A 25943-nucleotide genomic window follows, 5' to 3' on the forward strand; every position below is an offset into this window, starting at 1 on the left:
CGTACCGTCACCAAGCCCAGCTCCCATGATGACGAGCGTGCCTGCGATCGAATCAAGGCAGCGGCCCGAGCGAGCGTACATAGCGCTCAACTGTCCGCACTGCAGAGCAGCGCTCGAATTTCAGCCGCCGCCATCAAGCAGCTTTTCATCTGCAAGCTCGACGACGCAAGCAAGCGCCCTCCCTTATCCACCTTGGAAGGACAATTCGCCCCCTTACCGAGTCAGATGCAGCGTATTGAGCTGCAGCAAGCTCATCGATCCTCCCCGACCTGATATCGCCCCTGCGAACACGAGCACGAGCACGAGCACGAAACCTGCCGTGAATGGCAAGGCCGGCACGAGCAAGAAGAAGGAGAAGACGAGACGGATAGGGACAGACGAGCGACCGCTTGAGAAGACCTACTATGAGGTGCTCACGAGCGCTACAATTTGTCCAGACGTGCGCTCACGCACAATGCAGACATTGGGCGTCGAGCATACCGCGTCGGTCGCAGAGATCAAGTCTGCCTATCGGAAGCTCGCCATCAAGTTCCACCCGGACAAAAATCCGGGCAGCAAAGAAGCAGAAGATCGCTTCAAGCAGATCAGCAAAGCCTACTCAACGCTCTCTGACCCCGATCTCAGAAGGAGATACAATGAGTTTGGCGCGTCGGCACTGCAAGGATCTGGCGAGAGCGCAGAAGAAGGTTCGCATTCACGATTTGACATCGTCGCGAGAAATGTGTATGCTCACCTCTGACCGGCTCGCAGGCTTCGTCGATCCGGAATCAGTCTTTGGCTCCCTCTTTGGGGGCGAGAAGTTCCACGACATAATTGGCGTGATAGCAATGGGCAAAGAAATGAAATCCTCCATGCAGAAAGATGCAGAAGAAGAGGAATCAGATGAGGAGCAAGGCAAAGACGACTCGGTCAAGAAGAAGAAGAAAGAACTCACCCCCGAGCAAAAGGCAAAACAGGACGCCGAAGAGCGCAAGCAAACTGAAGAGCGCAACAAGGCCAGGGAGGAGCGAGGTGGGATTTCGTCTTGCTGCACTCTCACGATCGTCTGACGGCGAGCTACAGTCAAATCGCTCGTAGCCGCTCTGAACAAGAAGCTCCAGATTTTCGAGCGTGAAGCCGATCCTGCCATCGCATCGTCTGTCAAGCAGATTTGGGAGATCGAAGCGGAAGAGCTCAAGAATGAGTCGTATGGCGTCGAATTGCTTCACTCGGTCGGACACGTTTACTCGGCCAAAGCGAAACACTATGCAGCGTCGCTCAGCACGCCACTCGGCATCGGTGGTTGGATTCACGGTTTCCGTTCGACTGCTCACGTCTTTAGCGAGACGATGTCCACCCTGTCTGCGGCTAATGAGCTTCGCAAAGTCTTCAACGAGCTGTCCTTGGCCGAAGAGAAGGGATTGGACGACGCAGCGAAGAAAGAGCTCGAGGACAGGGCAGCACAGAAAGGCGTAGAAGCCCTGTTCAAGGGCACCAAGCTCGAAGTCGAATCTGTCGTTCGCGAAGTCTGCGATCGCGTTCTGGGCGAGTCTGGCATAACACTCGAGGAGCAGCGCAGACGCTGCGCCGGTCTAGCCATCCTCGGTCAGGTGTACGCCGCAGTGCGCAAGACAGACGATGTCAGCAGTGGGGATCGAGACTACGTCAGGATAGACACGAAGAAGGAGGCAACGAAGTGATGTTGTACCCAGCCATGTAGGCACCGTCTCCGCTCACTCTCCGCTCGAGCCAGTGTGCAGCGCTGCAGCTCTACAACGGCAGCTAGACTCATGTTGCGCAGCTCATCCCTTCTCACGCTGATCGCTGCACTATGTGCACTTCACGCAGGCGCTCATACGTCACGTCAGCACATTGAAGGACACCACTCACACGACGTTGATACCAAGTATCGAGCGAAAGTATTCGACCCATCGGCTGTTCGCTTCGGCTGGTGGAAAGCCGAGCAGCAAGTCTGCCCTGTCCATCTGGGAATTGCCTGACAGGCTCAGGCAGTGCCAGCACGATCAGCAAGCGCGATGATGTTGCAGACGATGACGTTCCTCCGACGTTTGACGACCTCGAACACGCCAGCATTACTGGTTTTGTCCTCGTCAATGTCTGTCACCGGCCCGAATGTATCTGTCGTTGCCTTTGAGGGCTAATGACTATACGGCTAGTGCACTCGCATGGGTCTCCTCAACCACGGTCTCGTCATTTCGTCCCATCAGTCCACTGGCGCAGTCCTCACATATATCGACACCAGCACGCCCGGAGCCATCATCGCTAACCCATTCTACCTCGTCGCTAAGCCGACTTCTCGACCGGCTCCTAATGGCGTCTCAATGACGACGGCGACTAACGAGCTCGATCCTTCGCGGCCCGAGCTCGTCCAGCTCCGTTATCCCGTACTGAGTAAGTTCGGCTGCTGCAACCACCGCGAATGCCATCTGACGTGAGCTCATAGCGGTGGGAGCTGCTTACGACCATTGTATCACGTTTGACAGACTCTCAGGCCTCTCGCTGGATCGCTGCGACGTATTCGGATCTGCGAAGGGCGCAGCGCAGAGTAACCATAGCTTCTCTGCACTGCACAAAAGCTGACGCAAGCATGCATAGCGTACGAAGCTTACAATCATGTGCTCGTGCCACTTGACCAGGCTCGCTCATCGATCGACTCGGCATCCGAAGCTAGCGCGTCCAAACAGATGAATATCGACGACAAGGACACGATCATGCAGGGCATGCTTATGACGCTCCTCTTCGTACCAGCCTAGTCATGCAAATGATGACGTCTCATTGATACAAAAAGGACGTGTCTCTCGCTGATAAAGGATTCGAAAGAACGCGTCGATCTGATTCTGTTCGCTTGGTTCTAATTTCTACGCACAAAAGCGAGCCTTCGAGTTCCCTTCCTTTCGATCGCGCTCTTTGTGCCACGTCCTTTTGAGTGATCACAGCGAGATGGGCACTCGCCATTCATTGCCTTTGTCGCTATATCGTCTACCGTCACGCACGGTAAGGGCGCAGGCTGCTGACTACTTCTTGCTGCTTCACTCATCAAGGCTGCACCATGTCGATCTGGTATACGTCGAGGAACCATGCAAGTTCCTCGTACTATCATTGGCGCTGCTGACAATGGTGCACGCAGGACGTATATAACTCAGTAGCTCCTAATCTTCAAGTACAACAGCCCACACCTGACCCAGCTGCTAGTCTGGATGGCAAACATCTGCTGCAACACAACAAATTAGTATGCAGCGATCTTCAGCAATCAGACGCTCGCTCAGTCTCCTCCTTGGAAGAAGAGGATCCTGTTATCATGTCAAGTCGACCACTGTCAGTTGGGCCAAGGAAGCCTAGGCAGATGTCAGGTCACCAGCAGGCTGCAATGGCACGGTATAACGACGACGCGTACGAGGCACACTCGTGCATGAGCTTTGGAGATTCTGTGCACGCCCCGGCGGGCAGTGTGCTTGCTCAGGGGCTTGCTCGACATCATCAGCCGCGGGACCAAGAATGTCGGGATGTGACGTGCTCTCCTTCCACCGATAGTGGTGAGGCAAGTGGTGGCAGTGATGAGGAATATGTTCAACCCTCTCGAATAGCACGCCGTAATCCGTCAGCCGCCTCGATCAGCGCCTTGCCGTCGGCACTGGCAAAGGCAAAGATCCGAGTCGTCAAAGCTCCGCGCAAAGAGTCTACGGCTACTCGACAGCTCACATCAACAGGCAAGCTGTCACATGCCCGCAAAGTCCCCGAAGGTCACATCAAGCGTCCTCGCAACGCATTCATTCTCTTTCGCACGCACGCATGCGAGATCGATCTGGTTTCCACCGACACAGGCGTCAAAGACCACCGACAGATGTCCAAGCTCATCGGCGAGCTCTGGCGGACTTTACCTGCGAATGAGAAGCAGATTTGGACAGATAAAGCCAAGGCTGAGCAAGAGGCTCACAAGTTGTGCGTTCAGCTTGCCTTGGTTGCATCCCTGACTGATCGCGCGCCTACTACAGAGCTCATCCCGACTACCGATACAGACCCGCTGGGCGAGACACGAAGCCATCTGTCAACGTACGCTCCAAAGCGAAAGCTAAATTGTCTGCGAAGTCGCGGAATCGTAACGTTCCAGGATCCCACGGATGCTCGCGTACGTCTTCTGCCAACAGAGTGAGCAATCTTTCCAGCGCGAAGCGAGAGATACAAGACTGGCTGCGCGAATCAGCCTCGCCCTCGCCGAGCTTGACGGACGCATCGATCGAGCTGATGCAACTCGAAAAGCTCGAGCCCTGCAAAACTCTGCAGCCGATGATCCGGCATAGTGCGTCTTATCTCATGCCCTACAATAGGCTCCATGTCAGCGCGAGTTCCAGCCCTTTTGCCGTCCTGCCATCAAATCCGGAGGATCTCAGCGATAATGGTTCGCCGCCTTCGCCTCTGAAGAGGACGCTCTCAAGTCACATGCGATCTACTGCAACGCGCTCTCGAACACATTCTCACGCAGATTCCACAATAGAGGGGGATGCCCAAGCTTCTGCGCTAGCAATCGGTCTCGGCATCTCTCAGAGTGCTCATCTCGGCAGCTCTCGAGATAAATCGTCGGGCTTTGACGTGCCTACCCGCGGCCTGTCGATGACGCGCGCGTCTCGACCAGCCCCTCTGACAGCTCTCACGCCCCGCCGCCGAGCAGGAAATATGACTTGGCCCTTCGACCCTCATGCAATGTTCCAGTCTTCGCCGATTTCGCCAAATGGGCAGCCCGTGCTGGCATTGCAGTCCCCCACGCGTTCGCAGCAATCATTGAACACAGCAGCAGGCGATCTCTATTCGAGCACGCTTTCTCCCTACGCCACTACGTTCGGCATACGAAGCAGGGGCGCAAACGCTATGCTCTTTAGTCCCGCGCAAGTTGACTGCGAAGCGCGCCGATCAAGCTATGATACATGGATGCTTCCTCTGCCTTCGGCTCGGGGATTGCTGCAGACGCCAAGATTGTCGGCTGCCTTTGAATTTCCACAATCCAGTCCCATGGCGTTGCTCAGTCCTCGCATGAACGCTTCTCTTGGGAGCAATCGACGCAACGACTCAATAGACTGGCTCAGAGCGCCTATGACGGCGCGTGCACTGGCATTGCTCGACTTTCCTGGCCTGTCTCACTGGCAGGGGGAGTTATCGGCTCGCGAGTCATTAAGTAGCGTGATGCTGAGACAAGATTCGCTGACTCAGTAAAGACACGTTGCAGCGCGTCGAAAGCAGTAGTCGAGTGTCTGAGCATCAATCCAGGCGAATGGGACTTGTACGAGATCGCGACGCTTACCGCCCTGTTATCGCCCTTGCATTTAGCTTACAAAAAAGATCTCGCATTTCCATGAGTGCACATGCTTGCGTAACAATGAGTGTGTGATCGTGGTCTGGCTGCCATTCAAATATCTCGATGGGTTTTCATCGTCCTAATTGCTCAACTGAGGTCGATTGAGTGATGCGGGATCCAGTGTGATGCAGCGGCCTAGTGAGGGTCTCTGTGAAAGACCATCACCTGTTACCATGCGAGATGGGGATGCGTGTCCGCTTAGCCGCGGCGGTAGGTGACAGTACGGAAAACCGACTGAGTATGAGTCTAATGCGGCAGCTGGCTGAAATTCGACGGTAGATGACCGCCTGGTCGGACTAGATGTGACCGATGCGCTGCTGGCGGCTGAAGTCATCTGAGAAGCCTTGCGCGGGCTATGAAAGTCACGATGTAGTGCAGCAGGATTTGCGGCAGCGGCTTCCGAACGCCACATTGCTTGCATATCGTCCAGCTGCTTTTGAGTCGGCACAGGCATCGAGTAAGAACGGATCATACTGGGAGCGGCCGATCGGACAGGAGCTGTGCTTGAGGCTCTGACAGAATTCGATCTGCCCAAGACCGATACAGCTTCCTCGTCGTCTTCCGAATCTGCGTCACCTGCCAGATATAGAGCAAGAGGTGCAATGTGGCTTTGCTCGAAAGGAACGGCAGGCGCAATGTAGCTACATGAAGAGATTCTCTGCAAGGGCGCAGGGCGCGTCATCGCCATACTCGAGGTAGGCTCGCTTTTGGCGACCATCTCGGACGGGGATGTCCGCGTCCAGTCTTGGTAATTGTCGTCGTCGCCCAAGCTCATGATGGTGGAATCAGAAGAGATAGACGTGCGCGAGCTTCGATCGAGACCTGCGCCGGCCTGCGCCTGCTGCTTTAACCAATCGAGAGAGATCGTAGTCTGGTGTGTGCTCCTGATGAGGAAAGGGTTCTCTTCCTCGTGGTATGTCACACTGGTCTCGTTGTGTAAGCAGCCAGTCAATGAAGCGGGTGGATGCGCTCACGAGATATCTGAGCGCATAGGACACGGACTCAGCTTTCGCTCGTTAAATGCGGTATCGGGCTGCGAGCTGCGTGAATCTGACGATGGCGCGACAAAGTCGATAGGCGAGCCGATCGAAGACGAATTTGACGAGCGTCCCGACGAGGGCGACAGAGCAGGCATGTCTTCGTCCGTGCTACCTTCTGACTCACGCTCAAGACGCCAGCGGAGATCGTCCCCAAATGCGACCGACATCTCGCGACGCGAGGCCAAGCTGCGTTCTGCGAGATAAGCCGACTGTCTTCAGCCTTGTACGCAGTTCGAGGGAGGCATGATCCACCTGAGACGAGAGCGTGCGGTCGCTTGTGCACTCTGATTGGCCCGAGTGATCCGGAGACTTCACAGGCGAGCGCTTGCGTGCATTGAGCGTCGAGACGAGCGATCAGGCGGCGCGTGTGTCAGTTGTATCAGGCCAGACAGGCGAATGACTGGCGGCAGTGCTCTTGCCTTTTATCGGATCAGGAGCACGGCCTCGACGCTCGGGGCGCGACCTGGCTGAGACGCCTTGAGACGCCTTGAGGGATGCGCTCTATCTTGCCACGCAACGATGAATTTCCCTCGCGGTTTCGCGGAGGAGATCAGCGCTCGGAAATTCTCGACTGGCGATCGAGAGGGGCTGCAAAGTCGATCGCATGGAATACATGCGCTCCTCGTGCACGCCTGCGTGTGAAGCTACACAGGTTGAAGCTCTGGCTCCCCGTGGGTTGTCAGGGTGCAGACCGTGCAAATAACAGCGAGCGGCTAGCCTTGGGAGCTTCGGTGGCCGGCAGAATGCCAAAGGGGCGCCAAATTACAAACGCTCCTTTTCCCACCCCAGACTTGTTCTCTGTTCTTGAGCATATGCGTATCAGCTAACATCCCCGTCATGCAAGCCGAGCGCAGGCAGAAGCGCGCGCATGAGGGGCGCATCTTCCGATTGCGTACGCTTGCATTGGCAAGGACCCGTCGAAGAACTGTTGGCTGAGCCGTACTTATATGCCAATGAGCTCTATGCATGCCATGTGTACACAGTTCTGCTTCAATCCAAATGCATACAATGGCGGTGAAAGCTGATCGTACGCCTGACGACGACGACGCTGACGAGCCGATCACTCGAAGTCAGTCGGTCATCGCAAACGTACGGCGGACGCGCGTCGCCTAAAATCTGTCACACGGCGGCGGCATGGCATCCCGCATCCTCTACAAGACATTGCCAGGCTTGGATCCGCTGGTGGTCGAGTACATAGCCAGCTTCGTCGATGACGACACGAATGACGCCGATTCGGAGGAGCTCGATGATTTGGTCAGGCCGACGCTCGAAAGTGAAGGCGTCAGCGAGGCAGACATGGTCACTGTCTGCACGGAGCTCAGAAGACTTCTGTCCGGCAAGACTACGAACGGCTATCACGTGAATGGCGGTCCCAGGGAACTCGAGCACGTCGTCGCTATGGACGCTCAGCCTGCAATGTCAAAGAGTGGCCTCATGCTCGGCAGCGTCGACATTGAATCGGCCGGCAAGTCGAGAGAGTCGCAGGTAGACATCCGCAAGCTAGAAAAGGCAGAGGCCAAGATCAAAGCTAAGATGGACAAGCGATCGAAGAAAAATCTGCCAGAGTTATACGAATCCTCGAAGCTTGTGGACGCTGCCCGGCAGCGCAAAGAGTATGAGGACCGCTACATGGCTGTCAATCCTTTGCAGACCGGTGCTGCAAAGGGCAAGAGCAAGGACATCCAGCTCGACAACATCGATGTCAACTTCGGTAGCAATCGCATCCTCTCCGGCGCAACTCTCACCCTCGCTCACGGACGACGCTACGGTCTCGTCGGCCGCAACGGGATCGGCAAGTCGACCCTGCTGCGCACGCTCGCGTTCCGTGAAGTTGCTGTGCCCACGCATCTGTCGATCCTATACGTCGAGCAAGAAGTCTTGGGCGATGACACAAATGCCCTGGAGTCGGTCTTGCAGGCCGACGTGTGGCGTACGAGGCTCTTGCAGGAACAGGAAGAACTTAATGCTAAGCTATCCGGTCTCGAATCACTTCCAAATGGCAACAATGGCACTGCAGACATTTCTGAAGCGGAAGGCTCGACGACGAACACGCGCAAGAAAGATGATGCTGCCGTTCGCTTAGGCGAAGTGCATCAGCTCTTGATCGACATAGAAGCTGAGACTGGCCCATCACGGGCTGCAGAGCTCCTCGCGGGCCTCGGCTTTAGCACGGATGACCAGAGCCGCGCAACACGTACCTTCTCCGGTGGCTGGCGCATGCGACTCTCTCTCGCTCGCGCACTCTTCTGCAAGCCGGACCTACTCATGCTCGACGAGCCTTCGTACGCTCGCTCATTCGATCCGGAGTCCCGGTCGCTGACCTCTTCTCATCCACAGCAACAATCTAGATCTCAACGCGCTCGCCTGGCTCGAAGACTATCTGCAAACCTGGCCAAACACGCTGCTCGTCGTCTCTCACGATCGCGCATTTTGTGTGTCCTGCTATGTGCTTCGAAGTCTATCGCTGACGCTACTTTCCAGTGGACCGCGTCGCGACAGATATCGTGCATCAACACTCGCAGCGTCTAGACTACTACAAAGGCACGCTTCATTCGACTGCATTGCATGTTTGCTCGCTAACATTCAACAGGCAATTTTACGCAATTTTATGCAACCAAGAGCGAGCGCAAGAAGAACCAACAGCGAGAATATGACAGTCAAAAACAGTACCGCGAACATCTGCAAGCCTTTATCGATCGCTGGCGGTACAATGCAAACAGGGCCGCTCAAGCTCAATCGAAAATTAAAATCCTGGAGAAGCTGCCTGATCTCGAACCACCAGAAGACGATGATGTGGTCCACTTTACGTAAGCGCATGTCAATGCTGTGAAACACGCGCTCAATAGCCATCTGCAGCTTTGCTGAGGCAGACAAGTTATCGCCGCCATTGCTGCAGCTCAATGAGGTCAAGTTCAGCTATACGCCCGAGCGCGTGATCGTCGCCGGTGTCAACATCGATGTCGGTCTGGACTCGCGCATTGGCATCATTGGCCCCAATGTACGTCGTTCGAGGTCTGGATTATGCGAGCTCATGATTGCCGGTAGGGTGCTGGCAAGTCCACTTTGCTCAAAATGCTTATTGGCCAGCTCGAGCCATCTCAAGGGCAGCTCAATCGAAACGGCCGTCTGAGGATAGGCTGTCAGTCGGTCTGGCAAGCGTTGCGATTCCGCTGACTCAGCGCAGATTTTGCGCAACATCACATTGATGCCCTCGATGTTGCTGTCTCGCCTGTTGCTTTCCTCATGAGGCAGCATCCCGGGAGGACGGAGCAAGAGTATCGTGCATTTCTTGGCCACTTTGGTATCACTGGCATGACCAGCTTGCAAGTGATTGGGACATTATCAGGAGGTAGACCGCCCACACAAGTACCCTGACTGTACTAACGGAGCTGGTGTAGGTCAGAAGAGTAGGGTCGCCTTCGCATTGCTCAGCTTGGCCAGACCGCACATCCTGCTGCTCGACGAGCCCACCAACCATCTGGACATCGGTGAGTGCTTCGTGAGGTACTCTGACTACGCTTGCTGACCTGCTTTGCAGAGGGCAAGCTGACGTCATGCCATCTGCTTCTGTGCTGACGAATGCGCAGGTTTGGACGGCCTGATAGAAGGCCTCAGCAAATGGAACGGTGGCGTAATCACCATCAGTCACGACGAACGCTTCATCAACGCCTGCTGTAAGCAGCTTTACATCTGCGCAGATGGCAAAGTCGAGATCTTTAAAGGAGATGTGTCGGCTTACAAGGTGAGCAAGATCGCCGATCGGTCACACAAGCTGACAAGATGTGCATTCTCGCAGTCACTCATTGTCAAGAACGCAAAGCTCAAGCCGACTTAGGAATGATGTGCTTATACATGCTTTTGACGCAGGCGTCTAGCATGCAGAAGTGGCGCTATAGAGGCGAATGCTGCAGATCAGCCTGAACAGCCCGTACAATTGCTGGCTGACAGCGCATGCATTTGGCTGCTAGTCTGGTCGGCTTTCTGGGTGATGCAGTGTACACAGCTGTTCGTCCAACTGGGCGAGTCCACTGGCCAACTGAACGTCCAGCGAAGTGAAGCCAGTGTCATGGAGCTATCGAGCCATCGAGTCAGCCGTCAAAGCGGCGACCCCTATCAGATTGCATGCGCCGCGCTGCTTGTGGGGCCGCAATTACTCCAACGTATCGATCGATGGCAATCGTTTCGTTGCGCGTATACATTTCCGTCTCAAAGCAGACAAGGCGGCTGCACTCAGAGCAAAGTGCTAGGCTGCTGCCAGCCTGAACGTGACGTCGGTCCTATCGCTTCAGGCGAATAGTCTGAAAGGCAAGCGTGCTTGCGATCCCAAATGAGAACCCCATGAGACCGGCGAGGATGCCGAATTGGCCAGCCGCGCGCGAATAGGGACATCGACGCCACAGTGACTGCCATTTGAGCGAGATGGACGCCAGGGTGGATGCAGACGTGACATCGGCATAGTAGAGCGCCCGATCGTCTTCCCATCCATCCAAGATCTTTTCCCTCATGGCGTCGTCCATTGCAGCGAGTTGTTCGAGTGACCAACGATCGCAGACTCTGACCATCCATGCCATCCGCCTCTTGCCCTCCTCTTGGGCAGGGGCGCGTCTCCTCAGTTCGGCACGGAGCGTGCCGACGTTCTCGATAGCTTCGCCGCAGTCGTGCGGCAGAGCGTCCTCGATCATCTTGCGGATCCGGTTGGCTATCCGTGGACCTTTGCCTCCCGTAGAGACCATGACCTGGAGTGGTCCGCGTCTGATGACAGAGCCGAAGAAGAAGTCACAGAGGGGGATGACGTCGGCTACGTTGACGATGATCTTTTGCTGTTTGCAGAGCGAGTGAATGTGTCTGCTGATCGTCGAGTCGTCGAGGGCAGTGAGGACCATGTACTGACCCTTGACGTCGTCATCTTGAAAAATGCGGTCGATGTAGGTCAGATGGGGCCACTGCTCGCTGAACAGCCGGTACCTGACTTCCTCGCCCAGGCCAGAGGCAGGTGAGACGAGCGTCACCTTTGCGTCGGCAGCTAGCACCTGTCTCTCGGGCTTCTCATTCAGGCTTCACGTCGACGAGCAGACAAGGCCGACTCACACAGCGCAGTCGATCTGCTGCTACCTGACCGCCGCCGACGATGAGCACGGGCTGATCTTTGAGCTGCCATGCCAGGAGCTGGCTCCCGCCTGTCACGATGCGCTCGTACGACGGCATCCTCCTGTGCTGGGCCGGCTGGCGCTCTCGCGTCGTGCAAGATGCAAGATTTTGGGTCAGCCTCAGCCTCAGCAGCCGTCGGCGACATGTCAGACGCGGACGAGCCGCCCGCCCAAACGGCTGACTTTAGCTCGCTCGGCTTGATTGAGCCCCTCTGCAAAGTATGCGAACAGCTCGGCTACAAGAAACCCTCTGAGATCCAAGCCCAATCGATCCCATTCGCACTCCAGGGCAGAGACCTTGTCAGTACTGAGCCATGCCAGCTGTCGTGACTGACACATCAGACAGGTCGCACTCGCTCAGACAGGCTCAGGCAAGACTGCTGCGTTCGCGTTGCCCATTTTGCAGGCCTTATGGAATGAACCATCGCCTTTCTTTGCTTGCGTGCTTGCGCCGACGAGGTACGCTCATATTCTGCCTGGTCCCGCCCATCGTGCTCACCCCTTTCTGAGCACAGAGAGCTGGCTTATCAGATCTCTGAGCAATTCCAAGCCCTGGGCTCGACCATCGGTGTCAGATGCGCCGTCATTGTCGGCGGCATGGATATGATGACGCAGTCCATTGCACTTTCTAAAAGGCCTCACATCATTGTCGCTACGCCAGGCCGTCTCCAGGACCACCTTGAGAACACAAAAGGCTTCTCCTTAAAAGCCATCAAATATCTCGTTCGCTACTTCGCGCTCCAGCGAGATCCGTGCTTAATTTGGGTGTGGCAGGTCATGGACGAAGCAGATCGTCTGCTTGACATGGACTTCGGCCCTGTCATCGATACCATTCTCAAGATCATCCCGAGGGAGCGCAACACTTTTCTGTTCTCAGCCACGATGACGACAAAGGTCGCCAAACTGCAGAGAGCCAGCTTGAGTAATCCGGTCAAGGTTGAGGTTTCTACAAAGTGTGCACACGGCCCGTCTTCATTGGAACTATCGCTGACCACTGGTAGGTACTCGACCGTCGATACGCTTGTACAAGAATACTGCTTCTTTCCCTTCAAGCACAAAGAAACTTATCTTGTCTATCTCTGCAACGAGCTCGCGGGCAAATCGATCATCGTCTTTGTACGCACAGTCCACGACGCTCAGCGTCTCTCGCTCATCCTGCGCACGCTCGGCTTCCCTGCCGTACCGTTGCACGGCCAACTGACCCAGTCCAATCGACTGGGCGCTCTCAACAAGTTCAAGTCAGGCGGTCGTCAGATACTCGTGGCAACCGATGTAGCCTCTCGCGGTCTCGATATCCCCATGGTCGATTATGTCGTGAACTATGATATACCCACACATAGCAAGGACTACATCCATCGCGTCGGTAGGACGGCCCGTGCAGGTCGCTCAGGCAAGAGCATCACCCTTGTTACTCAATATGACGTTGAACTGCTACAACGTATCGAGGGCGTCGTCGGCAAGAAGATGTCCGAGTTTGCGCACGACAAGGAAGCTGTCCTTGTGTTGAGCGAGCGAGTCACGGAAGCCGCTCGAGAAGCCGCTCGCGAGATCAGGGAAAAGGGATTTGGAGGCGAAAAGGGCAGAGATAAGCGTGGCAAGCATGCACGTCATGACGATGAGCAGGACCGCGATGACGACGAAAGAGACGCCTCAGTACCAAAGCGCAAGTCCAAGAAAGGGCGTCGATGATCGCACCACTCGCTGTGTTGTTGTTCTTATCAAGTATCATACATTACTGTGCAACAACAGGGTATTCTAGGTACGACGAGCACGACACAGTGCAAGTGGGTTGCATGCTGAGCCCGAGACGGGTCGTTCAAGACTCGAAGCGCGTTGGTACAGTCCAAGCTTTCGCCATGAAGTCGCGTATGAGCCGGCCACCCTCTTCTATGGACTTGCCAGACATATCGTCATTAATGACGAGGAATGTGGGTATACGCGAGGGTGAGAAGAGCACAGAATTGAGCGAAGCACGAATGCTCCGCCCCTGTGCGCGCAGAAATTTTGTCGGCGTTTCGCCAAAGGAGTGACTGTATCGATGAATCAAGCGAACGCAAAAGTGCCGCAAAGAGCCGTACTCTTGGATAATCTGCTGACGATCGATCTGTGCGATTGTAATGTTGTCAAAGACCGAACTATCGAACAGGCGAGGCGCGATTCTATCACCAGCAGACGCAAAGTGGTGTCCTCTGGCCGGCAAGAATGCAGACAACCCCCTGAAGCCGCTCGAATGCGTCAGAGCCACGATGAGACAATCGCCGCAATTTGGTTGCTCGTAAGCCATGCGCCGGTAGACTGAATTCGCATCAATTGAATTCGTCCCATTGGCAAAGCCAGGCGCGAAGCATGTCGACAAAGACAGCTTACACGCTGGTGTCAGCAAACTTGGCGGCTTTCCAGAGCTTGCAAGAGTTGGAAAAGCGCCATAATGTGGCCAGATCGTGGAAGGCGAGCCTGTCTTGCCGTTGGGCATGGGGAAATTGGTATACGCGTAGCCTTCTTGAGAGTTCCACCGAACGGAAGTGCCTGCAGGGACAGGAAGGTGTGCGTCGCGGTAGATTTGATCGAGGCCGGCTTCGCCTCTGATGGGGTACAAGACTGCAAGCTCGTCCTGACTCATCGTGCCCTTCCTCGGCAATGCAGAAGGCGATAGCAAATCGAGAATGTCTTGCTGTTCGTGCACTGAGTAGACACCGTCGCCGTCGAAATCCATACGGGCTATCAAAAATGACCACAGCAGGGCTTCCCGATGCTTCTCGACGATGTAATGGGTCGCGAGAAAAGCCATATTGACTTCCATGAGGCGACCCCGGAATCTGCTTTCCGCGCTCTGACGAAGCTGATCGGGCCAGATCTGATCGACCTCGCTGAGGAGCGCCATATTGTATGACTTGCCAGTATGGGTGACGTAGGGACGGAGTCGCTTGCCGAAGCGACGGTCTAAGAGGCCCTCAGCGTAATTGATGCTCCGCCATTCGCCTTCCGGGTCATCGTAGATCTCTTCTGGAAGTCTGCCGGTGACGCCAAGACCGCGCTGCATGCGGAAGAGTGGCCCAGTCAACGGGGAAGTCACGTCGGCTGCCGTGAGGTTGCGCAGGTTAAAGAAGTCATCACAGACATAGAAGACAGATTCTGCGCCTGTCCTGAGATGTGCAAGCTGACTCTCGATCGACATGGAATTGAATGCTGGCAAAACGCGACTGCGCCATACTTCTGCGGCGTTCTGTGCGACTGGCGAGGTAAGATTGTTCATGTAGACCTTGAAAAGATCCCAGAGCGGTGTGACACGCAGCTCGGGCGCTTCTGTGCTCTTTCCGTGCTCAGTCTGAGTATATAGCGCCTTTTGAAGCCAATGCGGCACTTGTACTGCGCGCGGATAGGAAGTGTCCAGCTGCTTCTGCGCGAGATCCATAACACGTCCCGGTGGATGCTCGGCTGAAGTGGGTATGTCGGTCGAGATGATATGTAGGGTATCGAGCTGCTCTTGCGGAAAGTATTCGAGCGTAGATCGGATTGAATAGCGCTGCAAGTCCCGGTCAGTCCATACGATGCCTGTGACTGTATTGCTCACCAATTCGTCATGATTGCGGAAGTGCTTCGGGCTCAAACCGCCAACTTTGGCTTGCGCGTTGATCTTGTCGGGCAGGGATGGCTTGGGACGCGTGGCAGGATCAGACAGGTAGCGAGCTCGTTCTATGTCTTCAGTAGTGACATCAATCAGCTGCAGCGCATCTCGCCATGCCTGCATGCGCTGATCCTCTCCGTCAATCCAGACCCAAGCGACGTCAATCTTTGTGGCGTTGGGGGAGGCGAGTGCGTGCCCAGGCCGCTTGACTTCCTCGCAAAGTGCCGACTGAGATATCCAGAGGTCGACACAGTCTGCACTTAAAGCCAGCTGAGACCGCAGAGGCTCAAAATCAGCCGGGTAAATCAGAGGCGAGTCGTCGGGCGCGGCTGATTGAAAGGCACGCCAGCCGGTGCGTTGGGCGATGCTCTGAAGCAGTCGCGCGTTCTCTGGCCGCAAGATGGCACTGAAGTCTGACGTATGATCCTTGCGCTTGATTGTCTCCTCGCCGCCGAGGATGTCTAGCATCTCAAACTTGTGCTCGACGAGGCCTGCAGACAGCGTCTGGCTCGCTAACGTCCTCAAAGGGTCATAGAAGAGGAGAACGGTGAGCCAGACGAGGCATGTCACGATTGCACCGAGCCTGATGGGATGCGCGAGCGACCATTGTCGGGTACGGGCGAGTACTGCCGGCTGTTCGGTGTCGCCTTCTTCGAGCGCTTCCAGCTTTTGATAGGATGGCCAATGGCCTGTTGTGCCTCGAGGCGACATTGAGCGCTAGCGGACTCGCGGAGCTGTGATCACTGTCTGACCATGGCAGACTGCGGCCCTTGTGGTGCTGCGCACTGCTGACAGGCGCCGTGGCAGCTGCGGATATTGGGTCGTGTGCACAAGGCGCGTTGCTATTCCACAAATAGAACAGCGGCGAGATCTCTAAAGATAAGTAGCTGTCGATCACGATCATCACACCGAGCATGGCTGGATTTGTGGCATATATATCTTCCTCTCCGGTCCTCAGGACAGCAAAGGAAGCATCGAAAGAAAGAGTGCCCCGAAAATGGCTCTCACGCGCGACGAGACGCTTGCGACAGGCGAGTGCAAGGCGGCGCAGTTGAGCCAAACTGCAGACCACAAGGCTGATACAACACCACTGTACGCTGGCGTGATGGTATGGAGGATTGTCAGTGATTATAAAGGTCGCAATGAGAGGTACATATGAGACGCGCTTGGCGAATGAGTCAAGGTGTCAGGCAAAGGCGTGATTCTACTGCTTGGGGGCGTGAATGCCTCCGCCTTGCTTGACAGCTTGTGGCCCTCCGCCTCCTGCTATGGGCGGTCCGTTGCCATCCTGCGCGTTCTCCGATCTCCACTGACAGATCGTGCACAGCCTGCAATCTGTCTTAAGCTGTCAGGGTTCCGTAGAGTTGGCGACAGACAGACCATAGATGCTTCTTCTTGAACGGCTACGTGGCACCGACGAGTCAGCTCAGTCCAGATAGCTGTCTCAATGCGTACGATCAAGGGGACTGTGAGCATCTCCATCAGTAATTGCAGCGCGCTGTAGTCTCGGGACGTACTGAAGCAGAACTCAAACCATCTTCGGCTACTCGCAGCCGTGATGGAAGGATTGTGGCATCTCTGCTGAGCGATCAGTTGACATTGCGATCTTCCAGCCTTGCCTACAGGACATATTCTTGTAGCTGACGATGCGCCGACCGATTCTTCCGGGCTGATCTTGGTCGGACAACCGAATTGGAGACCTGTTGATTACGTCTTAAGCTCTTGTGGAAATGACATAAGCATCAAGCCGCACATATGAAAGCCATCGCACGTGAGGGCTGCGAATGATCCGCGATGACGGCGGCGTAAGACGCAGGCAGAGCGGGAGGGACAACCCGCTCGGCCAAGTACTGGCAGGCGCACTCCTGCCCTGAAAGACACCAAGCAAGCATGATCTTAGCTTTACAGCCTTGCGCCACAGATTGCATAGCAGCACGGAATGTCTAGCAGCAAGGCAGCACACCGTAGCCTTTTCATGTCGCAGCTGGGAGGGGCTGCCCGAGCATGAGCTGGCCAACATCCGTCTAGTCCGGACTCACGGTGACAGAGAAGGGGTCGCAGGCGGCTGTCAATGCCCTCGAGTCTGCATGACTGGACGCAGGCGTATCCGCTTGGGGAGGATGTCAGCCACAGTCTCCAGATTGACAAAGACGAACAGCGCATAGTTGGCCAACGCAGCGATCGAGACGAAGATGTTGAACAGGAGCATATTGTTGTTATGGTTGGCTTTCTTTTGCGGCGCTGACGCCCGCAGATGAGATGCAAAGGCGCGAACAGATGGTCGTTGCAGGAGGCGAGGTGATCCCAGACGTGACGCATATGACGCCGGAGTTCGTCAGACGAGGGAGCTGCACACCATCGGTCACGCAATGATCACAGAGATTGAGAACAGCACGGGCGGTCGCACGCAACGCGAGCTCGTAGCTTGACGCCGATAGTCATCTTGTTTGCTGTCGGCTCGCGTAAGATCATGATCTGATAATTCATTGATCGGCAGAGCGCCCGGGGAGATCGAGCTGTCCAATCAGGATCAAAGATAACGGAATTTGATCATGGGGGGCGAGATCCTGTCCCTCGTCTGCCTTGCACGCTTGTGCGCAAAGAGCATGGGTAGACGTGCAGGGATGTCTGACGACACTCAAACGAGGTGACGGCAGGCAAGATGCCAATGTTCAAGCGTATCAGGACCTGGGCGTCCGGCTATTCCTCGTCTGGCGACACGCTCTCAATTTTGGACGATGATACCACCCTGGCTGAATCGGCCAATTTTAGGGCCAGATTGAAAGGGCCGAAGACCCGCTATCTGCCTCTGCTGTCCGGTACTTTGGTCCCCTTTGCAATTCTGCTCGAAATTCCAGGCTTGACTCAGCGATGGTACGTCAAGACGGCTAGCAAGTACACCAACGAGGTCCTCGACTCCCAGAAGAACCCAGTCCTGCTCGATGTCGCGCTTGGCATTAGCATTGGCATGGCCATCATCGCCAATATCTGCCTCGTGATGCGATTTTTAGGCGCGCTGCCTGAACCAGTCGTGCCCCAGCAATGCTGAAGATGGTATGCAGAGCGGCGTGTCTGGATCACAACCGTCATTGCCTGCATAGCGCTCACGTTCCATGACTGCATCAATATCTCAGCACTCACCTATTTTGGCGTCGTGAGTATTCGCCACCTGCGAATGGCTCCTTGCAGGCTGACTTGTACACAGGTTCATTCTGTCTCGGACGGGTTCACATATGGTCAGCCGTTCTTTATGACTATAGCGAGCACGTCGGTATCGACCGTCTGCAATTTCACATTACTCTACGATTTCTTCAGCACCAAGAACTTTGCGAACCACGGCAGCGGTCTAACCGCTAAGCAGAGGCAGCTCGTCATCGCGCTCATCGCTTTCATGTGCTATCTCTGCTTTGGTTCGCTGGTGTTCACTCTGTCGATGAGCCTGCACTTTGTCGATGCGCTGTATTTCACGATCGTCACGTGTTCATCTGTCGGCTTTGGCGACATCTAGTGAGTCCCTTGCTCTTGCTCGGATGCAGAGCTCATCAGTGATCAGTCCGACAAGCATAGCGGTCCGCGTCTTTGACATCTTTTTCGCCACAGGTGGCATCATCTTCTTGGCTCTTCTGATCGCTGTCGCACGAGAGACGCTCTTGGAATCCTTCCAGCAAGCCTATACGCATCGTAGGAAGCTACTTGTCGAGCGAGCCCGCTTGAGACGCAAGCAAAAGGCGGCACATCGAGCTGCTCGGCTCAAAGCGCGGGAGGAAGCACTCGCATCGGGACAGGATGTTCCTGCAGCTTATAAGCCGGGCGGAGGCCGATCTGGAGCAAGGTCTATGGGCGAACGTCTCGAGTCTCGTAAGATCAAGGTCGGAGTATCAGCAGGCAAGGACTGGATAGACAGTTGGTTTGTCAAATGGGGATGGAAAGACTCCATCTCGAGCGTGAAGCTCAAGCGCAGCCTCACACAAGAATCGATGGATCAAGACCGCTCGTATCAACATTTCAAAAAGCAGCTTAAGAGTGAAGAGCGTAGGGAGTTTTGGGTCAAATTGGGATTTGCGCTCGGGATGTTCTTCTTCTTTTGGGGCGTAGGATCCTTCATCTTCACACTCACAGAGGGCTGGGACTACTTTGACGCATTCTGGTTTGTACGTCAAGCGGCTCTGATTGCGATAAAGCTAATATCCGCGCAGTCATTCGTCTATTTCTCCACGATCGGCTATGGCGATTTTTCGCCAAAGTCATCTGCCGGCCGTGCCTTTTTCATCTGCTGGGCTCTTCTCGGCATAGCCAACTTGACTCTCGTATGCTCGTCCTGAAGTCTTGATGCCTAATGCCTAGCTAAACATTCGCGCTGCAGCTCTTCTCCATTCTGACCGAGAGTTGGGGCTCAGTCTTTCAGGCGACGGTCCAGAATAGCGGCACGAGCAAAATTCGTAGACTCGGCGAGAACGAGGTGCACGACACGGAGGAGGAAGACGCGCACGATGATATCGACGATCTGCCAGACAAGATCACCCACGCTGCCAAAGAATTCCATGAGCATGCGAATTATTTCCTCAAACAAGGCAGCAAACCTCCAGAAGCTCTTCAAAAGCTGCTCGACGATTCTTCGCAGCTCACCGAGGAGAACATTGCCCGCTTACGGGCCAGTACGGGACTGTCGAATGATAGTGATTCGTCTCACTTGCTGTTCATGATCAGCTATGAGCGAAGCTTTGCGAATCTAATGGAGTCCTGCACGCTCGTTTCTGCAATGCTGAGGAAACGAGAAGAAGACCTCGCGCGCTTGCGACAGATCCTAGCCGATCTAGACGAGACAAAGCCCAGCCTGACCCGCACAGACACGATGATATCGCAAGAAGCTCGGCCTCGTGTCGTACGCGTCGTATCTGACATGATTCACTTCAATTCTCGGACGGGCAACCGCGATCTCGAATACGGCGAAAAGTCAGACGAGGACGGCGACAAGACTGATCCCGAGGACGAGGAGCCGAGCGAGCCGCGCGAGCCGCAAAGGCGAACGAGACGGGCAACGATCATACAGGAGGCGCACGATCTTATTTCGACGCTTGACAAAGGTACCGCAGACAGTATAGGCTCGTCTGGCTCCTCGGACGGTATGAGCCCGGTACAGGCCACTCAGAGCCAGCCATCAGTTGTGCAGAGGGATATGCTTGACGCTCGAACGTCGAGCCTACCGGCACCAATTATAGGGCCCAACGCTCGGCTGCCCTTAAAGCGCACTCTCACCATTGATGATCCAAAGCCAGCCAAACGCTGATACTCTTGCACGGCTTTGCAGGCTTCGGTTTGTTTCATACGTGGGCTTATGCGTTATTCTCACCAAAGTTGTTATATGTAGTTGTGGAAATGCATTCTGAGCTAATAGACTTGCTCCGCGCTCAGGGTGCCCTGGACCAGATCCAGCGGATTGATGACACCTGGCAGCCCGACATACGATACCATGATAGGTCGATACAGCCATATTTCGCCTTGCGACAGATTGGCGAGGTCGTACGTCGCTCGAGAGGGCAAATGACCTCTGCTTTGCTCGATGACGGTAATGCTGCCAAGACTAGCGGTGCTCATCATCGAGCCGTGCTCTACTGGCTCGCGCGGCGGCGAATCAGCAACGAGGATGGCGGTGTGATCTGGATCGCCCAGTCGAGCCGTTGACATGCTTGCCGAGCTGGAATGGGTGATGATTGCAGTGAGCCATTGAACAACATCTCCCCGACGGAGCGCGTTGTCGCCACCGCGCCATTGACCTAGCCGGCCAGCCTTGGCAGTGTAGAGCAGATGGCCGTGGGTCTTGCCGATACAATCCAAAATGGGCGGACCGAGCTGCGATTGCGACAGACTCGATGCTTCCTTAAGGGCCTCTGCGGCAAGAGTCCAGCATTCGCCATTGCCGACAGACTGGACGCCTTCGTGTCGCTCGGCAAAACAGGCAATCGCGTTGCCGTACTGTATGTGGGCAGCGTAGAGCGTACCACCATCCAAGGGAGATGGAGCCGGCCGCCAGTCGCATGAGCGGGCGATCTCAGAATTGACGGGTCGACCTCGATCCCATTGGACTGTCGCTCTGGCCACACTTAGATCGAGAAAGAGAACGGTTTGGGTCCACGTCTTGCGTTCTGTCATACTGCCCGGAAACCCAAAGGTCTGCGTAGAGCCCGTTGACGCATGGGTGACGTCTGTACGGCCATGAAGCGGCGGCGGCTCCACAGGTGAGTGATCGTACCAAGCCGAAGACCAAGCTTCTTTGGCCCTGAAGAAGGAGGCATACGCTGCCGCATGGCAGCACCATCCATCAGATGGTGGTGGCGGGTAGCTCGACGATGTGAGGTCCGTGCCAGGTGCAAAGCTTGAGACGGGGAGGGGGTCGTTTGGAAGAGCAGCTTTCGCAGGCAAAGCTGCCCGCTGCCCGCCGAAGAAATCGTCAAGTAGCCCAAAGAAGGCTGCCTTATCTTGAGCAGAAAGGCGCGTGAGCTTGCTCGAGCCTACCCGAGGCTGTTCGCGAGTCACGTCAGGCGCTGGCGGCACTCGTCCGCGGTTGAAGGTGTAAGCGGGCTGCTGAGCAGGCACTGGAGCACCGGGCGCCGGCTTGACTGTATTTATCTTCTCTCTGAGCTGACTGACCGACCCTTCTGCTTGCGCTCGTAGCCGGGCTACGTCAAAGGGAGCCATGTCTTGTCTGCAAACAGCATCAGCGCCAGCGCCCGCTCCGCTCAGCTATCGCTGTCGGCTATCGGCTACGCGACGTGGCAAGCTCAAGCGCTGACAAGCCTGGCTCTACCCCATTTAGACCCGATATGGCCTACAAGAATAGCTCGTCGGTGCCCACAGCGTTGCCGGAGACCAAGGACTGGCATCTCGACACGCCCCTCGAGGCATACGACCTCAATTGGGTCTTTCCCGTCCGTCCGCTCTCGACGTCCAAACTGAGAGTAGAGCCTTTCATTCCCTCTGTCCATGCCGAGCTTCTCTGGCAGGAGCTGTGTCGATCACCCGCATTGTTCACCTATCTGGGCTATGGGCCATTCGGATCGCGCGCAGAGTGGCTCACCTGGCTCGAAGCGACGTGCGTCTGTACTATGATCAGCGCGCAAGGCTGGTCATCTCATCATGAACGAGCACGCACAGTATCAGAAGGGACCCTACAGTCACCTTCCTCGCCATCAGAGATCTCACAAAGCAGGCATCAGATGGGAGGCCAGGTAAGATCGTAGGTAGCATTGCCCTCATGGCGGCCTCGCGCGTCCATCTGCAGATTGAGATTGGCCATGTTCTCATCCTCCCAGAAGCCCAAGTGCGTTGGCGAGGACGCAGTGACCGCTGAGCAGCCGCTGACGCTTCCCCCAGCGCACCCATGTGACTACACATGCGACTTGCCTCTTGCTCGCTTATATCCTCAATCCGAGCGAAACATCACTTCTGCCCAGCCAAGACGAAGCCAACATGATCGCCATCGACCTAGATTCCCTTTCTGAGCCAGTGATATCGAACGAGGCAGAGCGTCTGCTGAGGAGTCCAGGACTCGGCTGTAGAAAAGCAATCTGGATCGCGCACGCCATGAATGACCCTTCCAACAGTGCTGCCACTAAGATGGGCTTCTCGCCCGTCGGACTACTCGAATATGACAGAGTCATCTCCCCGCACAAGCCCGCCGAGCGCTTCGATTGGCTCGACAATCTGCCTCGAGAGACCACACGGCTCTTCGGTTCGTCCAGGCGCGGTGCTGGGTTTGGCACACCGGAAGCAGGTGTCATCCGGCATTCCAGGCTATGGCACATCACTTGCAAGAGCTGGGCAGAAGGGCTCAATGAGACGATAGCAAAAAAGCTAGACAGGGTTATCTGAATGCAGCTCTACAAATCAGATCGTTCCATCTCCTGCTTCACCGCTTTCTCGCAGAGGCAGCTGACGGTATGAAGTACAGTCTTCATTGTCAATTTCGCTGTCCTGAGCTTATTATGCGCGTCGGCGTCTTTCTCGAGTCCCTCTGTGCTCTTGTTGACTTGGTATCTTGCGCCAGCAATGGCAGTAGCCAGCTCGCCGCCTTGCAAAACCTCATGCAAGGGCTTTTTGGACGCACTGGTCAGGCTGAGTCGATTCCAGAGCAGTCGCAGGAGACAGGTCTTCAAGAGTACGCTACGAACGTGTGCCAGGAGGCGCAAACGGTCAGATGACTCGTCCGCTTTCCTGGGCGCCACTGCCTCGACAAAAGTAGCCCGAAAGTACGTCCGGACTGCCTCTGCTGGCGAGGGGACTCTGAAGCCCGTGGCCGATCTGCTGAGAGCGATGGTGGGCTTAAATTTGGGCGAAGGGCCAGCTCGCGCTTTCGGTCGCTTTCTATCCGGACTATCGAGCAAGGCTGCATCGCTTCTGCCGCTCGCCGATGGCGTAGGTCGATTTGCAGGCGCAGGCGCCGCCTGGATCTTCGTCGAGCAGTCTGTGATGACAGTGCAGATGAGCTCGATGTAGAATGTCAAGATGTCTTTATTTGCACGATGAGACGTCGGAAGGCGCTACGGAGCTCGTCAGCCGCGATCGATAGAGACGTACGCAGGGACGGACAGCAAGAAAGCTGTCGAGCGCAAAGTCTGGCTGGCATATCGCTTGCGCAAAGTCTCTCAGAAGTAGGGGCCCATCTATCTGCTCAGTGAGAGCCAGCTCGATGATCTGAAGTCGTGTCAGCACATCTTGCGACGAGAACATACAGGTTCAGAGACTCACAAGTGGCCAGAGCTGCAGGATGGTCTGGCAACGAGTCTGCTGCCACGCTAGTTGCGGTACAGAATGTAGGAAAGGATACAGGAGCAGATCCAGGAGAGCGCGTGGTGGCTTGCGTGGACCACCCTGTCGAGGTGGAAACTGCGCCAGCAGGTTAATCGAACTCTTGTGGTCATGTCTCGCAGCATCGGGATCGCTCGGTCTATCGCCCAGCGACGATTCCGGGCGTGAAAGCAGTGACTCGTCAGACCAGGCATGGACGAGCAGAGCCAGCGCTCGCCAAGCATAGTCGCATATCCAATCGCTCGACTGATTGCCTACAGTTGGCTGGGTTTTGGCAGGTTCGAGCGCACCTTTGAGGAGCTCCCAGGCGTCCGGTAGGTCCTGAAGCCTCTCCACAATCGCCCTGAGTGAAGCAGAGGAAGCGGTCTCTTCTGGCTCCGAACTAGCTCTGCTGAGCGGCTGAAGTTGCCTACGCCTCTTCTTTGGCCTATCGTATTCTGCGTCCGAATCCGCATGGAGGTCAGCCGCTCTTGGGAGCGTTCTGAGCAGCATTCCGGGACCGGTGGCATCTAGCCAGTCTGCGAGGACCTCGAGTGCGCGCAGTTGTAGCCAGTCCACGCTGGTATAGAGCGAGTCGCCCAATCGCTGCGCTGACCCGCCTGCCCATCTATTCGTTTGCTCTTCCCATTGCTCGGCATAGTGAGACACGGGGAGGGCAAGAGCAGGATTGAGGATGAGGGCTAGTAGGATGGCGACGATGCGACGAGGTGGCTTAGTGCCGCGCGACTTGACGTGCTCGAAGATCTCAATCGCCTCTGATAAGCCGCCCTGATCAGCAACTACTTCCGCAAAGTCCGACTGCTCGAGTCTACGGTCAGCAATGAGGTTTGTTTGCGTGCTAGCGAGCTGACATAGAGATGAGGCCAGTCCGTCATGGCAGATCAGGCCGCCGCGACAAGACGGACGCGCCCTGGTCCTAGCTGGCGAAGGAATATCGACGTAGCGTGATACTTATTAAGCGCATTATCAAAGCGCGCGTGACATACATCGACATGTAAAATCGATCGCGCCGAGACCACCAGCAGGTCAGGGATGCAATAGGAATGAAGCTGCTGGATTTGCCTGCAGAGCTCATCCTGTGCTGTCTAGACTGTTTGACCACGCGAGAGCTTATCGCGACTTCTCTGATCAGGTGCACTCGCTCGATGTTTGGCCATGGCTCCGCTTATCAGCTTCAACAGTTCATTTTTTGCCCAGGCCGCAGCGGCGATTGTACGCGCACGCTTTCTGCTACTCATCGACACCTGCGACGACTTCTCCGACGAATTGACTTTTCAAGCCGCTCTTCCATGGGAGGCTTCACGCACAAGGCGAGATGGCCGAGGCTTATCGTTTCAAACGCTCCAGCCAGGCACCTCGCCAGGCAACCAGCACGCTTATTTTTCTATCAATGATCCGGTAGTACTCTATCTGAGCGATCTCGACGCCGATGTGGGCCTTCAATTCACTTCGATCTTGTTCTCAGTCCGGTGGAGAAATGCGAAAAGTTTTGCCGATGGCCTCGAGCGTATCTTCCGTCAGCTCTGGCCGGTCAGAGCGACCGAAGAGGACGCTGTGCTCGATCGAGATTCTTCGGTCGCTTCATCCGCTAGCTCGGACTGGTCGGCAAAGCATGACGATACGCCGAGCACATCGCTCGGATCCAAGGACTCAATCTCGATCTGCACTCGAGACAGTCATTCAGATTCGCCTGAGGCGTCAGCGATGCACATGCTGGACATAGAAGGCCCCCTCGCATCCGTCTCCTACTCAATCAGGATGGACCGCCCGTTCACCGTGGTGTTTGATTCTGTCAAGCTCAATATCGCGCGACTGATCGTTGAAAGCGAAGACGAAGAGGAGCGCAAACAGAGTCGATCGGTAGCTCTGGTGTGCTTTAGACATGCCTGACAGCTACCCGCCTTTACTTGCTCGCAATTTCACGAACATTCTTGCCAAATAAATGATCCCGATCCCGCGACGCGCGTCCCTCTGCACGC

At 55.7% G+C, this 25943-nt stretch overlaps 14 protein-coding genes across 14 annotated transcripts; 7 read left to right on the plus strand and 7 right to left on the minus strand.

Annotated features, from left to right (window-relative positions):
• Positions 1-14: 14 nt before the first annotated feature.
• Positions 15-2753, plus strand: L969DRAFT_101941 (uncharacterized protein; the record flags this gene model as incomplete). The annotated part of the gene is made up of 9 exons (XM_014714836.1): positions 15-409; positions 461-686; positions 751-1011; positions 1063-1675; positions 1766-1945; positions 1993-2095; positions 2157-2391; positions 2444-2545; positions 2596-2753. Exons 1-9 carry the CDS (start codon positions 26-28, stop codon positions 2751-2753), a joined length of 2262 nt encoding a protein of 753 aa, XP_014570322.1. The 5' UTR covers positions 15-25.
• Positions 2754-3049: 296 nt separating this feature from the next.
• L969DRAFT_92984 (uncharacterized protein) lies at positions 3050-5380 on the plus strand (the record flags this gene model as incomplete). Its single annotated transcript, XM_014714837.1, has 4 exons — positions 3050-3079; positions 3128-3939; positions 3993-5167; positions 5208-5380. The coding sequence occupies 4 exons, from the start codon at positions 3050-3052 to the stop codon at positions 5378-5380; spliced, it is 2190 nt and encodes a 729-aa protein (XP_014570323.1).
• A 46-nt stretch (positions 5381-5426) lies between these two features.
• L969DRAFT_15781 (uncharacterized protein) lies at positions 5427-6554 on the minus strand (the record flags this gene model as incomplete). The annotated part of the gene is made up of 2 exons (XM_014714253.1): positions 5427-6270; positions 6322-6554. 2 exons carry the CDS (start codon positions 6552-6554, stop codon positions 5427-5429), a joined length of 1077 nt encoding a protein of 358 aa, XP_014569739.1.
• Positions 6555-7521: 967 nt separating this feature from the next.
• Positions 7522-10222, plus strand: L969DRAFT_92986 (uncharacterized protein; the record flags this gene model as incomplete). Its single annotated transcript, XM_014714838.1, has 10 exons — positions 7522-8669; positions 8725-8819; positions 8869-8928; positions 8978-9194; positions 9244-9385; positions 9433-9526; positions 9572-9736; positions 9786-9875; positions 9975-10129; positions 10184-10222. 10 exons carry the CDS (start codon positions 7522-7524, stop codon positions 10220-10222), a joined length of 2205 nt encoding a protein of 734 aa, XP_014570324.1.
• Positions 10223-10233: 11 nt separating this feature from the next.
• On the minus strand, positions 10234-10455 carry L969DRAFT_44859 (uncharacterized protein; the record flags this gene model as incomplete). Its single annotated transcript, XM_014714839.1, has 2 exons — positions 10234-10277; positions 10320-10455. 2 exons carry the CDS (start codon positions 10453-10455, stop codon positions 10234-10236), a joined length of 180 nt encoding a protein of 59 aa, XP_014570325.1.
• Positions 10456-10664: 209 nt separating this feature from the next.
• On the minus strand, positions 10665-11592 carry L969DRAFT_45304 (uncharacterized protein; the record flags this gene model as incomplete). The annotated part of the gene is made up of 2 exons (XM_014714840.1): positions 10665-11417; positions 11476-11592. 2 exons carry the CDS (start codon positions 11590-11592, stop codon positions 10665-10667), a joined length of 870 nt encoding a protein of 289 aa, XP_014570326.1.
• Positions 11593-11678: 86 nt separating this feature from the next.
• L969DRAFT_15784 (uncharacterized protein) lies at positions 11679-13223 on the plus strand (the record flags this gene model as incomplete). Its single annotated transcript, XM_014714254.1, has 5 exons — positions 11679-11834; positions 11881-11993; positions 12050-12257; positions 12309-12487; positions 12536-13223. The coding sequence occupies 5 exons, from the start codon at positions 11679-11681 to the stop codon at positions 13221-13223; spliced, it is 1344 nt and encodes a 447-aa protein (XP_014569740.1).
• On the minus strand, positions 12978-15870 carry L969DRAFT_616191 (uncharacterized protein; the record flags this gene model as incomplete). Its single annotated transcript, XM_014714841.1, has 2 exons — positions 12978-15057; positions 15106-15870. 2 exons carry the CDS (start codon positions 15868-15870, stop codon positions 13351-13353), a joined length of 2472 nt encoding a protein of 823 aa, XP_014570327.1. The 3' UTR covers positions 12978-13350.
• A 493-nt stretch (positions 15871-16363) lies between these two features.
• Positions 16364-17368, minus strand: L969DRAFT_45718 (uncharacterized protein; the record flags this gene model as incomplete). Its single annotated transcript, XM_014714842.1, has 9 exons — positions 16364-16487; positions 16540-16562; positions 16615-16625; positions 16677-16737; positions 16783-16859; positions 16913-17029; positions 17079-17153; positions 17199-17269; positions 17316-17368. The coding sequence occupies 9 exons, from the start codon at positions 17366-17368 to the stop codon at positions 16364-16366; spliced, it is 612 nt and encodes a 203-aa protein (XP_014570328.1).
• Positions 17369-17821: 453 nt separating this feature from the next.
• On the plus strand, positions 17822-20446 carry L969DRAFT_45187 (uncharacterized protein; the record flags this gene model as incomplete). Its single annotated transcript, XM_014714843.1, has 6 exons — positions 17822-18187; positions 18224-18313; positions 18365-18666; positions 18713-19310; positions 19356-19466; positions 19523-20446. The coding sequence occupies 6 exons, from the start codon at positions 17822-17824 to the stop codon at positions 20444-20446; spliced, it is 2391 nt and encodes a 796-aa protein (XP_014570329.1).
• A 101-nt stretch (positions 20447-20547) lies between these two features.
• Positions 20548-21855, minus strand: L969DRAFT_92992 (uncharacterized protein; the record flags this gene model as incomplete). Its single annotated transcript, XM_014714844.1, has 1 exon — positions 20548-21855. The coding sequence occupies one exon, from the start codon at positions 21853-21855 to the stop codon at positions 20548-20550; it is 1308 nt and encodes a 435-aa protein (XP_014570330.1).
• Positions 21856-21980: 125 nt separating this feature from the next.
• L969DRAFT_92993 (uncharacterized protein) lies at positions 21981-23028 on the plus strand (the record flags this gene model as incomplete). Its single annotated transcript, XM_014714845.1, has 3 exons — positions 21981-22249; positions 22312-22477; positions 22531-23028. 3 exons carry the CDS (start codon positions 21981-21983, stop codon positions 23026-23028), a joined length of 933 nt encoding a protein of 310 aa, XP_014570331.1.
• An 8-nt stretch (positions 23029-23036) lies between these two features.
• L969DRAFT_92994 (uncharacterized protein) lies at positions 23037-24839 on the minus strand (the record flags this gene model as incomplete). The annotated part of the gene is made up of 4 exons (XM_014714846.1): positions 23037-23696; positions 23746-23850; positions 23905-24762; positions 24816-24839. 4 exons carry the CDS (start codon positions 24837-24839, stop codon positions 23037-23039), a joined length of 1647 nt encoding a protein of 548 aa, XP_014570332.1.
• Positions 24840-25007: 168 nt separating this feature from the next.
• L969DRAFT_92995 (uncharacterized protein) lies at positions 25008-25854 on the plus strand (the record flags this gene model as incomplete). The annotated part of the gene is made up of 2 exons (XM_014714847.1): positions 25008-25096; positions 25146-25854. The coding sequence occupies 2 exons, from the start codon at positions 25008-25010 to the stop codon at positions 25852-25854; spliced, it is 798 nt and encodes a 265-aa protein (XP_014570333.1).
• Between the last annotated feature and the right edge of the window lie 89 nt (positions 25855-25943).

The sequence above is a fragment of the Mixia osmundae genome (assembly GCF_000708205.1).
Source record: "Mixia osmundae IAM 14324 unplaced genomic scaffold scaffold_2, whole genome shotgun sequence".
Classification (NCBI taxonomy): Eukaryota; Fungi; Basidiomycota; class Mixiomycetes; order Mixiales; family Mixiaceae; genus Mixia; species Mixia osmundae.